The following is a 13,424-nucleotide window of genomic DNA, read 5'->3' as shown; positions in this document are numbered from 1 at the left end:
CCACAAGATGCAGGGTGGAACCCGTCCTGTAGCCAACATCAAACTCTCCCGAGTTAACCCTTTCTGTGACATGTTTTTCCTGGCCGAGGTCAACTTCTCCAAGGCTCCTCCTCTCTTAGCATTAAAGAAATGAGGGAGAATGGCACTGAGTGAGGCAAGAGGGAGGAATTAGAGAGAAAGGGGGAGCGCTGGCTGGTGTGGCTCAGGGGATTGAGCACTGGCCTGAGAAGCGAATGGTCACCAGTTTGGTTCCCAGTCAGGGCTCAGGCCTGGGTGGCAGGGCAGGTCCCCAGTAGGGGGTGCACAGGAGGCAACTGCACACTGATGTTTCCCTCTCTTCCTTCCCCTCTCTCTGAAAATAAATAAATAAAATCTTTAAAAGAAAAAAAAAGAAGGGGAAATTTGGGAAGAAAATATAAAGAAAGGGAGGGAAGGAGATTCTTGACACAGATCCACTCAAGACCCTGATCAAGGCTGACCTTTTTATTTGTGGGTTTGGGTCTTCGTTTAGCATTGGGAAAGGTAGAATAGATCAGTTCGCATCTGAAGATATTTGATTCAGGATTTAAGCAAGTCCTCCTAAGATCAGTTCCAAGAAATGACGGCCTAGGTTAATCTACGGGAAATGGGCAAAATTGATGGATTGATTTTCAAGTCTGCTCATCTCTGACGAATACATAAATACCACTGCTAAAGAAAGTCTAAATAAGCCTTTTTCTCTGATTCCGATGAACACGGTGTAGCTAAATGGAACGAAACCCACATATTATGGAGACTACAGTCAAAGGTAAACGTTCAGTGTGTGTGCTGTTACTCGGCACAATATTGTCCAGAACACTGATCGTTTTCTGTAGAAATGGAACGGGGAGCTGAACGCTGTCCCCATAGCCCTCTGATTTGTTTCAATACTGCTATAAATTCTCCTGCTTAGAAACGTATTAGAATTACCCAGAACTCTATTAAGTCATTTAGTGGCTAAAATGGTTGCCTGAGCAAAGTGTTCTCAAAACACGGAGCTTTTGTGTCCACGCAGGCTGTTCTTTGCTTTTCAAGGTCTTGTTTTCTTTTCTCCCTGCAGGCAAGGGGCTGACTCTTTGTTCTACGGGGCCGGTGAGCCGCGCGGGAGTCAGATGGGCACTGGCGTCTTCGACACTCCCCCCGGGGAGTTATCCTGGTGCTATGGCTGAAGCCGCCTCCACCAAAGGCCAGTCGGAGCGTGCCCCGGCTTCCTTCCGGCCGTGTTCCTGTGGTTCGCCCGGTAGCTGCCCTGCTCCCCAGGCTCTTACCGCCGTCCTTGTCTTTCTGAGGGGCAGTGTTTTTAAGTTAAAAAAGAAGGAGCTGCTGTCTAACTGAGGAAGGAATCAACTCGTGACCCCTACGCAGAAAATGAGAGCATTAGAACGTCCAGGTAGTTGGTATTTCAGTATCTTAAAAAATGTGTCTTTGGAAATAAGGGACACTCTTGGAGGCTCACGGTCCCCGAATGTGTCCTGAAGTTGAAACTTCTTAGTCATGGAGAAGACAAAAAAAAAAAGTATTTGAATATATTTCAGGAAACCCATCTTTCACCTTGTGACTGTTTTCTGAGGTGAGCAAATGTTCATTCACGGGGAGGGTTATTGCACATTGAAATGGCTGCTTTTTTTTTTTTAATGAGAAAGGTTTTTCATTAATATCTTGGGAAAATGTCCCTAAAATCCCCGTATTTGTCTCGACAGACAGTGGATTCTTCCAGCTTCTTATGGATTCATGCTACTCTTTTCTTTCCGTGAACATCACTGCACAATAGGCATTCACATTTGATATCTGACGAACAAATTTCACTGAGACATTCCTCATTTTCACCTGCGCCGTGGCAATAAGACTCAAATTAAATGGCTCCAGCAAGGCCCAGCAGCTGGCTCCGGGCCCCACTGCGTATCCAAACCTGAAAAACGATTATTTGGGGAGTCCTCGTAATTATACGAGATGAAAATGTTGGCAGCCAGGAGATACGTCCTTTCCAAGATTCGAGAGAAAATTTAATGAAAGTGCCACAAATATATTACTTAGGATCATTGTTTGCACTTAATATGAGGCTGTGCTCTCTCTGGACTTCAAAGTCTGGACTAATTAATTAGCCCGAATTCCCCTGTTTTCCTCGTGGTCAAGCATCCAGGCAGGCCTCCGGGGTCCCAGCTATCGCCACCGACCTCCGGCAGCGGGGAAGGGGGGGGGCGGTGAGCACCTGTTGGGTGTTACTCTGGGTTTCTTCCACCCACCGGCAAGCTGGCGACCCCAGAGACCCCCGAGGTGGCAGACTGGCCAAGGCTGACTCGGCTGCTGTCTGTTTGTGTAAATAAGCTCTACTGGTCGGTATGCATATTAATTACGGCTGTTTTCACGCTGCCGGGGCCCTTTCCAAGTCAAAACAGAGACTTTTATGACAAAGTGCTTTCTCTCTGGCCCTTTGCAGAAGGCGTTGGCTGGCCCCGCACCTCACTAACTTCTCCAAACCTGTGTTTCCCGACTTAGAAACCACAACGTCCCGGTCAGCGGTGAGCTTTCCATCTGCACGGTGGCCCCTGCCCTTGGCGGTGACTTAACTCCAAGGTGCACAGCCCCTAGCAGTGACGCTGGTTGGCTCAAAGACGCCCACGTCTCCGCCTGGAGTTTATCCATCACCCGCTTGACATCAGCGCCCTGCTGAACAGTGGGGCAGGGGGCTCTCCCAGGAAGGGACACCTAACTGTTTCTGTTGGTAGTGGTGGGGTCAGCTGGCGGGGTGGGGTGTATAGCGGCCCTGGGTAAAGGCTTTCTGGGATTTTCAGTGTCAGTAATGGGATGGAGTCAAGGTCATGCATGTTAGGTTCCCTCCAGCCCTTTGTTCTCCTCACCCCCAGGACGGCTCACAGGTGCCTTGACGGGCCGAGGTGCTGGTTTGAGATGGATGCTGTCCCGTGGAGTCGGTTCAGTCCTCTCTGACCCCTGCCCGGTTGAGTAATTTGTGTAAAGCCATGCACAGAACGGGCCAAAGAAGTCCTGTCTCAGGGCACCAGTGATGTTTCCTGAAATGGGACCTCGACCTTGGCCGACCTTGGCTGGAGGGAGAGGAGGAAACACCTGTGCTGGCTGCTGCGTGGTGAAGGTCAGATGGACAGGCGGATGGACGGTCTGGGCAGAGCCGTGGTGGCGAGGTCGTTCTGGACGCGACTGAAGAGTCGTGTCGCCCGGGCTGGTGGGAAGAGCGTGAATGAGGGGTGGGGGCAGGAGAGGGGGCGCTCGGGGTCTGGGCTGTGGTGGGGAGCGTGCCGTCGGGGAGCTCCCAGGTGGCTGGCTGGACTGGATTTGTCTCTGCAGGGGGTGAGAAACTCCTGCAAGTTTGGGACGAGGGCAGTAGGTGTTGCCGGACTCACGCTTCTCTGAGCTCTGGAACTAGGACTACTTTGCCTGCTGTTAGCCGGAAGAGGGACTGGCCTTCCCGGAAGGGGTCTAATGAAAGACCAGCTGCTTCTTCTCCCTCTCAGCCTATACATTTTATTTTCTTTTTACTGGCTAAGTGGGTAATGTATTTTTCATATTTCAATTGCAGCTGACATTCAGCGTTCTTCTGTATCAGTGTCAGGCACACAGCACAGTGGTTGGACATTTCCATGCCCGACACGGTGATCCTGGGTAAATCCAGTGCCCCCGACACCACTCACAGCAATTACCACATCACCGACTCTGTTGCTGGTGCGGGGCTGGACACGCCTGCGATGGCTCTGTAACTGCCCGTCTGTGCTTCTTCCTGCCTGTACCTCTCCACCCAGCACCCCCACCACCCCTCCTCTCTGTCAGCCTATACATTTTTCTTAAAGATTTTATTTATTTTTACAGAGGGGAAGGGAAAGAGAAAGACAGGGAGAGAAACATCACTGTGTAGTTGCCTCCCCAGCGCCCCCTACTGGGGACCCGGCTGGCAACCCAAGTGTGTGCTTTGCAGGCTGGCACTCAATCTACGGAGCTACACCAGCCAGGGCAGCCTATGCATTTTTTAAAAGATTTTATTTGTTTATTTTTAGAGAGGAAGGGAAGGAGAGAAATATCAATGTATGGTTGCTTCTCGTGAGTCCCCTGCTAGGACCTGGCCTGCAACCCAGGCATGTGCCCTGACTGGGAATCGAACCACGATCGTGTGATTTGCAGGCCCATGCTCAATCCACTGAGCTACACCAGCCAGGGCAACCTATACATTTTTTGATAGGAATTCATCATAGATAGACTCTCATCTATGCGAAACACAGGGGATTATTGTTTCTTCGTGCGTAGCTTTTCCTGGAAGATTTTCTACCGAGTCCCACAGAAGTGAGGCCTGCGGGAGTATGGCTGGTGGGGTGATAATATGGGTGTGAGGATCTGTAGTTTTAATGGGAACGTTTCACCTAAAGTGCCATCGTATGATGTACTTCAGTGTGGTTACAGAATGACATGCTTATGACTGTGTAATAAAATATTTTGTAGTAAAAAGGGGGCATGATTTGTGCGGGACCTTGCATTTCTCTGTCTTACACAGCCCCCAGCATGTCCCTCTGGGCAGCAGTCTCCTCCTGGTCTCGCTGCTCTCGCCACATTCGCCATGGTTCACTCTGGGTCCAGGGACGAGCTCAGGCTGCTCCTGCCCGTGGTGGTGAATACCCCCATCACCCCTTGTCCTCAGGGCCCTCCCAAGACTCACCCTCTCAAGGAGGCCCTCCCTAGTCACCCAGTCCCCACGGTGTCTCCCTGTGCGGAGCCCAGCACCTACCTGCTCACGGTGCACCGGTGGGTTGCAGGGAGCTAGCTCAGCCCACGCTGTGCACCGAGGTGCTGGGTCAGGTTCACCTGCAGTGGCCTTCCTGTCATCAGGCCGCTGTGTTTCACTCTGTATGTCAGCTTTGCGTTGGATGTCATGCACGCACGTCCTGGCTTTCCTTATGTGGTGCAGGCGCGGCTGGCCAGGGTGTTGCGGGGCCAGCCGGCACGTCTGTGCACGGCTATGCCAGCAGGGGCTGCGGGGCGCATCCACTGTTGGAGGCGTGTGGAAACGGGGACAAGAGAAATAAAGCAGCCTCTTTGGAGCCATGACCCCAGTTCCGTTCTCGGAAGAGGAAGCACTTGGTCTTCCCTGTGCATCAGGTACGTTAAAGGGTATCCACCAACTGCTCATGCGGACACATCGACGGGCGCGCAGGACTGAGGCCTGTTCGATTTGCACGAGCCCCGCAGGTACGAGGTGCAGGGTCCCCCCCAAAACGACGTCCAGCCAGCCCGCGGACAAGGCTGGGGAAACACGGAGTGCTTTATTAAGCCATTTATGTCTGTGGGCGAGGTCAGAAAATGTCCCTTCACTGTAACTGTCTGGTGTTTTTTGATGCTTCGTGGATAGTTTATTGTCTATACCCAAGATCGTCTGGTTGGGCTACTTCCCATGCAGTCCTGGGTTCAGGGTATCTTTTAACCTCAAATAAAAGATACAGCCATGGAGTTCTGATCGGATGGAAATTATTGAACCCCAACCCGAGTTTTTCCACGCCCCGCACTTTGGAACACGTGGGGAGTGGCTCGCCTGTGTGTGTCTGACCTCTGACCCACAACCCCCCAGTCCGCCCCGTTCCTGGCGCGCACCGCAAAGCAGCGAGTGAGCAGCCAGGCGGCGGTCCCTCTTGTCATACGCTTTCCAATTATTGAAAATGAAGTGACTCCCCACAGAGGAGAAATCATTAAATATATAGTAAATAATGAGGTTAATTAATTTAACCCTTCTAATTAGGAAGCTAATTAAATCAGAAAATTAAAACTGACACAAGACACTAAAACCAGGAAGTCCTGAATTTAGATCTAAAAACGCCTCCTGGTCTCCGACCGATTCCGAGGGGCAAACATCAGCCACAAAAGTATGTCTGTGGTCTCTTTCACCCTGTACAAAGTTACATTTTCCATAGCATAAACACTATTTTCAGAGTTTACCTTTTAAAATTTCTATTATGGACAAAGCTTTGCTCCTTTTGTGTGGGTGGGGGGGTTGTCAGTTTATTTTATTTTTTATGTTTCAATTACAGCTTACATTTGACATCATTGTTTTATTAGTTTTGCTGTACAGCATAGTGGTTAGACACAATTTTTTATTTTTTTAGGATCAGAATAGCCCTGGCTGGTGTGGCTCAGTGGGTGAGTGCAGGCCTGCGAATCAAAGGGTTTCTGGTTCGATCCCCAGTCAGGGCACATGCCAGGGTTGTGAGTCAGGTCCCCAGTACGGGGCGCGTGAGAAGCAACCACACATTGCTGTTTCTCTCTTCTTTCTCCCTTCCTTTCGCTCTCTAAAAACAACTAAATACAATCTTAAAAAGAATGAATCAGAGTAAGTCCAGAAAGAGGGGTTAGCCCCAAGGGTGCTAGTACCTGTGAACACTCCGGGCCTCCCTATGTCCTACCAGAGTTGAGGCTGACCCCCGAAGCCCTGGAGAAGGGAGCGTCTACCTGGGAGTGACCGGCCAGGGGGCTGGGGGGAGGGGAGGCGCTAAAGTCCTCGCCAGCCTTGTATGGCCCAGAACCAGTTCCCGGCTCAGGCCCGTCACTCGTGAGTGGGCGAACTGTCGGAGAGGAAGTCAGGGCACATTTTGCAGGGGAGCCCAGCCCCCGCTGCACCCCTGAACTGTGATGCCCGCCCACATCAACTCTGGCCGTAACTTTCTACCTCCGGGTAGAATATGGCTGTGGTGCCCGGTGCCGTGGGCAGCGGCTCTAAGTGCGAAAATACCCAAACAGGCACCCTGCGCAGCATTTTTGGCGTGTCCCTCCTTTGTCCACTGTTCTCACTCCATGAGCAGTGGACGGGGGTCCGGCCCCGCGGTCAGGCCCTCCTGCGGCCACTGCGCTGGAGATCTCTGACGGACGCTTCGTCCGCCTACGGGAAGGTGAGCAGCCCCCCCCCCCCCCGACCTGTGTACGCCCTCCCAAGTCTCAGGGCGCCTGTGCTGCGTGAGGGCTCTTGCTGCCCCTCGCGGAGGTGGAGATGGTATCAGGGCCTGGGGCCAGTCCCTAATCTCCTGACACACAGCACTGGCAGTGGCTGCTGGGGTGCAGTGCGCCCCCCCAAGTTTGAGTGCTTGACTCTATGAACACACGTGCCCTGAGTCCTTGGCATGTTAGTGCCGCAGGTGCTTGACACCAAGCAGAGAACACAATTGGTAACGGTTTTATTTTCACCGCTTCCAAGGCCGAGGAGGAAGCAGTAATTAATCCCAGAGCTGGCCCGGCACGACGCACTCCACTTTAAGTAGCTACGGAGGTGTTTTTCTCCTCTGGCCGCAGCTCCGGGAGTGCGCGGCCGCAAGTCCGACAGCGCCCTCTGCTGGACTGTGGGCGCCCGGGCCCTGGCACCCCGGGATCTCTGCTCTGAATCGCTGCTGCGCGCGCAGGGCTAATTCCACAAGGGGTGGGCGTGCGTACCCACCCCTTGGTTACTGTTTTGTGGGCAGACATATCTTATTTTCTTTTTCATTTTTTAAGTCCTCACTCAAGGCCATATTTATTGATTTTAGACAGGAAAGGAGGGGGAGGGAGAGAGAGATTGATCGGTTGCCTCTCGAACACACCCCAACCAAAGACTGAACTTGCAACCTAGGCATGTGCCCTGTCCAGGAATGGAACCTGTGACCTTTTGGTTTATGGGACAATGCTCTAACCTGCTGAGCCACACCAACCAGGCTGTAATCTCTCTCTCTCTCTTTTAAAAGATTTTATTTATTTATCTGTAGAGGGGAAAGGAAGGAGAGAAGGAGAAGTATCAATGTATGGTTGCTTCTCGTGAGTCCCCTGCTGGGAACTGGCCTGCAACCCAGGCATGTGCCCTGACTGGGAATCGAACTGCGATCATGTGGTTCGCAGGCCCCTGCTCAATCCACTGAGCTACCCCAGCCAGGGCTAATCTCTTATTTTTGAGAAGACATTTCTCCATGTCCCTGTCAGGGTTGCATATCCACGAGGCGAGTAGGGCAGGTATGAACCGGGGTCCGAGGGGGTGGGAGGAAGGAGAGAGCTGCACGGGACAGGTGGCCTGGCCAGCCCAAGACAACCTGAGAGGAACCTGGGAAAGAACCACCCTAACCCACTCTTCCCCCTCCTCCCCTCTCAACTCTGCTGGGCGTCCCTGTCCACTAATGTCCACCCCAGCGGACTCCGAGGGGATCTGTTTACACAACCCAGTCGGGTCCGCCGCGTGGGACTGACAGCGGGGGAGGACGGTGTGCAGGTCTTAGGGTGGAGGGAGACGGACGGAAGACGCCAGCCTGCCCGCGCCAGGCCTCTGTGAAGTATCAGGTGGTTGTCCCAGAGCACGTTGACCCCGGCTGTGAATGCCAGTAACCCCAAATGCAACGACTACGTGTGGGGCAGCTATGGGCACGCATGGTGGTTTGACATTATCTTTAAAAATTTATGTTACATTGCATTCTCTAATCTTACCTTGTAGGGTTGCCTTTTTTTTTAACTTAAAAATGAGCCCCGGCTGGTGTGGCTCAGTGGACTGAGGGCTGGCTTGAGAACCAAAGGGTCATCGGTTTGGGTCCAGGCCTGGGTTGTGGGCCAGGTGCCTACTTCTGCGTGCCTGTCTCCTGCACATCAATGTTTCTCTCCTTTCCCCTTTAAAAATAAGTAAGTAAAATCTTAAAACAAAAACAAAAACAAACAACTCTCCATCCCAGGTCCTTTTCCTGGACACACAGGGAGACTACATTTCCCAGCGTCCCTTGCAGCTGAGGTTGGCATCACCAGACTGGATTCCAGCCAATGAAGTGGCTGGACTGGGCAGGAGAACCTCCTGGATGGGGTGTCTACTTGCCCTCTCCCCATCTGTGGTGCCGGAAGCAGTGGCTCCCTGACAGATGCCCAAGTGTCACCTGGAGACAAGCTGTCAGGGCAAGCCACCATAGCGTGCGAGCAGCTTTCAGTGACTTAGCTCCACAAAATGTGTAGTTTGTTCCGACACCACATGAAACCGGGTCTCCCAGCAGCAGTGCAGCTACACTCGGCACAGGGCAACCCTCCGGCGTACAGTGTCCTGTGCCCCGCAGGCTCGGCTGCTTCTTGGCCTTGACCCCTAGATGCCCGTAGTGCCTGCTGTCCTCTAGTGAGAAGAATGAAAAGTGTCTCCAGCAGGTGGCAAGCCACCCCCAGGGCAAAACTGCCGTTGGCCTCTGCCCTTGGCTTCTGCCTTCGGCCTTCTTGGCTGGCGCTAGGCTGCACGTGGGGCCGTGGGGGGGGGGCAGGACAGGCACAGAAACAGCTCTCCTTTGACTGGGCACGGCATGCACATGACACAGGCTTGTCCCTTTACTGCAGCGTCCTTTACTGGGAGTGACGGCACAGGACTGAGCGAGCGAAGGTCTGTTCGAGGTGGAACATTACGCTGCCATTTAACGGCGCAGACCTATTGCTATTCGCTGACGTGGAAGGGCCTCCTCGTTTGTTTTCTAAGCAGCAACCTAGGAATGTGTGTGGTGTTGTATTTTTAAAGGAAAAACAAGTTCGCATAGGACAGCGTCCAGAAGGGTTTCAGTGGTATTCCTTCTGGGGCGAGGATTCCAGGTCAGTTACTTTTTTGGCTGGTTTTTGTTTTTCTGCTTCGAGTGAGCAGATGACAACTGGTGGCGACTGTGCCCTGGGGGGCAGGGGACTCTCTCCCCTGAACTGGGGTCTCTGAACCCCCAGGGGGGATGACATTCAGGCCCATTCATGCCTGTGACTCAGGTCTTCCTTTTCATTCAAAGGTTTAATGCCATAATCCAGAAACTAAACTAGAGGAAACGAAGGCTTTCTAAACACCCATGATGTCTGACTTCCCGGGTGTGTGATGAGCTGAACGGAAGAGAATGTGAGAAGGAGGCTGAAGCTGTTGTATGTGATGTAAGATGTGTTTCTTAAAAAGCCATGCGGAAGTACTTACCTACGTAACTGCCTCATGGTCCCACCAGTATGCCCAGTTGGGGTGCAATATTCCCAGCTCTGTTTCTGATTTTTCTAATTTCACTTTTTTTCTAGCCTCAAAAAACCTAATTTCACAAAATGGAAAATAAGAAATGTATTACCCTCTTTATCAAATTCGCATCACACAGGCTGTCACCGGGAGGCTGATTATCAGCGAAATGACCCTGCCTTCCCCTGGGCTGGGAGGAGTGTAAGAAGAGGACCACTCGCGAGCCCCGTTTGGGCAGCGTACACCCGAGCCGGAGAAACGCGGAGCCCACACTCTTACTGCCCTAAAGTGGGTCATCTCCTACGTGCCCCCAAAGCCATCGACAGCCATCTGTTTACTCACGGAGGGCATACAGCAGTGTCAACCTGGCAGTTTTTCCTATGAGTTTGTGAATGGACAGGTGATAGAGACGGACCTTTGCTGACCATCACGTTTACGAGTTTCGGGGCTGATGTTTAAAAACTAAATTGCCCCCTCGAGTCTTCGGGTGCACGGTTATCCCTCATGGTGTCGCGACGTCCGTTTCCCAGGCTTCCTCGGAACACCTGCTCTGCACCTGAAATTCAATTTTACCTAAAATGCTTATTTTCTGTCGCTGGCAGAATTGCTGTGGTGGATACACTGTGGAGTGAGTGCTCCGTGGGCGTCTCCCCGCGGCCTTCCTGCTGCTGGCGGCACGGGGCCTGCCACGCTCCGCGCCCACCCTGCCCAGCTCCATGGGCTCTGACGGGCTGACAGGACTTTACGGAGATTTCTTAGTTCACAATCTGCTCTATTGAATTATCTGAAGTCACCGCAGGGTCCACTTGTCCTGCAGCAAATGACGAGTTCTTTTTTAACTTACAATATAAAATAACCATTTGAAGTATGCTTTAAATCTCTCAGTGTAAAGTTACACGGTAGGTTCTTGTTTAACCAAGAAAGAGCAAAACAAATTTCTTCACACGGGTCAACTAAAGGGCATGATTTTGGGCCTGTCTTTAGAACTAATTAATTAGGCTATCGTCTCCTTAACACTGAATGTGAAATTTTATTCACGGTCAACCCCAAATACAGGGTCCAGCACACACAACGCCCTTTTGTTACAAACCCTTTACTGTAAGACCGTAAGCATGCGATTCTGTAACACTACACCACCACCCTCCACACGACGCTTTAGGCGAAATGGTCACATAAAACTCTCAGTTCTTGCACCCATTTTATTAGCCCACTGACCACACTCAGGTAGGCCTTCCTGCCGTTGGACCCTGAACATTCTCGCCTGTTCAAAGGAAAGATGGTTAATTCTTATTCAGGCAAGCATTCAATGCTTCTGTTACCTGTAGAAGAAATGCCTTAGCTTTCAAGTAAGGCTGCTGCATATTCCAGACTGTTCCAAAGACAAAAGCAGCCCTGGCAACGGTGGCTCAGTGCTTGGGGTGTCATCCCATACACTGAAGTGCTGCAGGTTCGATTCCTGGTCCCGGCACGTACCTGGGTTGCGTGTAGCTCCCCAAGTCCACGCGCATACAGGCAATGCTTTTCTCTCCCTAAAGGCAATGGGGGAAAAAAGTCCTCCGATGAGCACTAAGAAAAGACAAAAACATAAGACGAAGAACAGACGACATCAGAGTGGTCAGACGTGCGGGCAATGAGAAGGCGCCCTGTGGGCTGGCGTTCTGCCCGCACAGTCACTCACTACACTCCTCCAGCGCGAGGGCGGTCACAGCCCCATCACCCAATCCAGCGGCCAGGGCTTGGCCGTGGGCGGCGTCCCAGTCAGGTTTCACCTTCAGAACTTCTCTGTGATCACAGCAGACTAAAAACAACAGTGAATTCATGTCACAGGAGAGCGCCGCACTAATTTTTAAAGTTCCTTTTTCAAACTAACTTCACTATCACTGACTTAAAAACAGCTTTCTGCTTAGCTGGTGACAGTCACACTAGGTAAAGACGCAGGACCACACCTGGGGAAGAAGGTGCTGGGCCCGGCTCTCGGCCACCTCGCTGGAAAGCAGACTCCGGAGGCCGGAGGGTGGGCTGTGTGCAAGGAGCATGCGGCCCTGGTCCTTACGCCTTCGAGCCCCAGGCACTCTGCAAGGAGGGGCTGGGAGGGGCCAGGGGTGCGGAGCTGGGCAGCTTGTGCCTCCCCTAGTTGATTGGGTGTCATTGGAGCGGGAAAACGTCCACAGTTTGCCAGGATGACGTCAGAGCGAGGACGCATCACTGCTGTGCAGATGGGGTGACGTTGGAGTGGAACGCATCACCACCGTGCATAAGGGGGGACGTCGTATCGAGAACACGATGACACAGTCCGAGAGGGATGTCGTCAGAGTGGGGACACGTTACAGTAATGCAGACGGGGTGACATTGGAGAGGAAATACGTCACGACCATGAGGGGGAAAAGTGACGTCAGAACGGGAGCACGTCGCAGGCGTGTTGTGTCGTCAGAGGCTCTGCCGGGAGGTGAGCGCGGCTCACACCCACAGCCGGGGTCTCGGTAGGAAGGGGGTTCGGGGGGTGGGGAGAGACGTCCACCTGGACAGGGGCGCCGCGCTCGGACCCCGACTCGCCCCCACGCTCCGCCCTCAGCCCGGCCCAGGCCTTCTTCGGCCGCGGACGTTACCTCGGGTCCGGTCGGGCAGCGACCGGCGACGTTCCGCCCCTCTGTGCTCGGGACTTGCTGCCCGGAGCCGCACTCCGGTCGCCCTCGCCGCCGCCCGCCGGCGTCCCGCCCCCCTCGCCGCGCGCCTGCGCCGCCCGGGCGGCCGCGCGTGCTGACGGGAGGGGCCTGGCGTTCCCACCTTCCCGGGACCGGCCCACTGCGGCCGCACGTGGGGGGCGCGCGTTTCCCCCAGTGCCCGGGGCCCCCTCGTGAGCGAGCGGCGGCCACGCGACCCCGGCCTCCGGCGCGGGCCGTGTGGAGGCCGTACTCACCGGTCCGCCGGGCCGCAGCGGAGGCGCTGGGCGGTGTCTTCTGTCCGCCCGCCCCTCGGCCCTCCCCCCGGCGGCCCGCGGATGGTGCGTCCCGCAGGGCGCGCGCGACTCCCGCGTTTGGGCTGCTTGGCGCGGGCGGGGGCACAGAGGGCGGGGGAGTGGACCCGAATCGTTGCACCGGGCGGGCCCCGCGGCCCGGGGCGGGAGCCGCCGCCGAGCTTTCCGGCCCCCGCGACTATGGCGGACCAGGCGCCCCAAGTTCCCGAGGACATGTTCAGGGAGGTCAAGTACTACGTGGTGGGCGACATCGACCCGCAGGTACCGCGCCGCCGCCGCCGCGTCCCCGGCCGGGCTCCGCTCCCGCCGCGGGCGCGCGCTCCGGTGCAGAAACTCGGGTTTCCGCCGCCGGGTCTTTGCCCTCCGGGCTGCGCGGAGTCTCGGCCGCCTGGCGGAGCAGGCCGGGGAGAGGGAGAGGATCTGGTCCTTGGGACCCTCGGGAGAGGACCTGGGGTGCGGGCTGTGGGACCCTGGGAG

The 13,424-nt window shown here is 54.3% G+C and overlaps 1 protein-coding gene and 1 long non-coding RNA gene across 2 annotated transcripts in view; one reads left to right on the top strand and one right to left on the bottom strand.

Moving 5' to 3' along the window:
- Positions 1–9,262: 9,262 nt before the first annotated feature.
- LOC118989375 (uncharacterized) lies at positions 9,263–12,682 on the bottom strand. The gene is made up of 3 exons (XR_005067003.1): positions 12,580–12,682; positions 11,652–11,771; positions 9,263–11,502 (listed from the first exon to the last, which is right to left on the bottom strand). It is a non-coding gene; the product is annotated as an uncharacterized LOC118989375 (long non-coding RNA).
- A 359-nt stretch (positions 12,683–13,041) lies between these two features.
- Positions 13,042–13,424, top strand: part of PAXIP1 (PAX interacting protein 1) — a 30,374-nt gene continuing 29,991 nt past the window's right edge. Inside the window, exon 1 of the mRNA XM_037049496.1 lies at positions 13,042–13,208. Coding sequence (XP_036905391.1) covers positions 13,128–13,208 — 81 coding nt within the window. The 5' untranslated portion in view covers positions 13,042–13,127. The remainder of the gene's footprint in view (positions 13,209–13,424) is intronic.

This window comes from Sturnira hondurensis, unplaced genomic scaffold (genome assembly GCF_014824575.4).
Source record: "Sturnira hondurensis isolate 20B ecotype Veracruz unplaced genomic scaffold, ASM1482457v3 Scaffold0006496, whole genome shotgun sequence".
NCBI lineage: Eukaryota > Metazoa > Chordata > Mammalia > Chiroptera > Phyllostomidae > Sturnira > Sturnira hondurensis.
The sequence above is the reverse complement of the archived record's forward strand: the minus strand, read 5'-3'. Positions and strand labels throughout refer to the sequence as shown.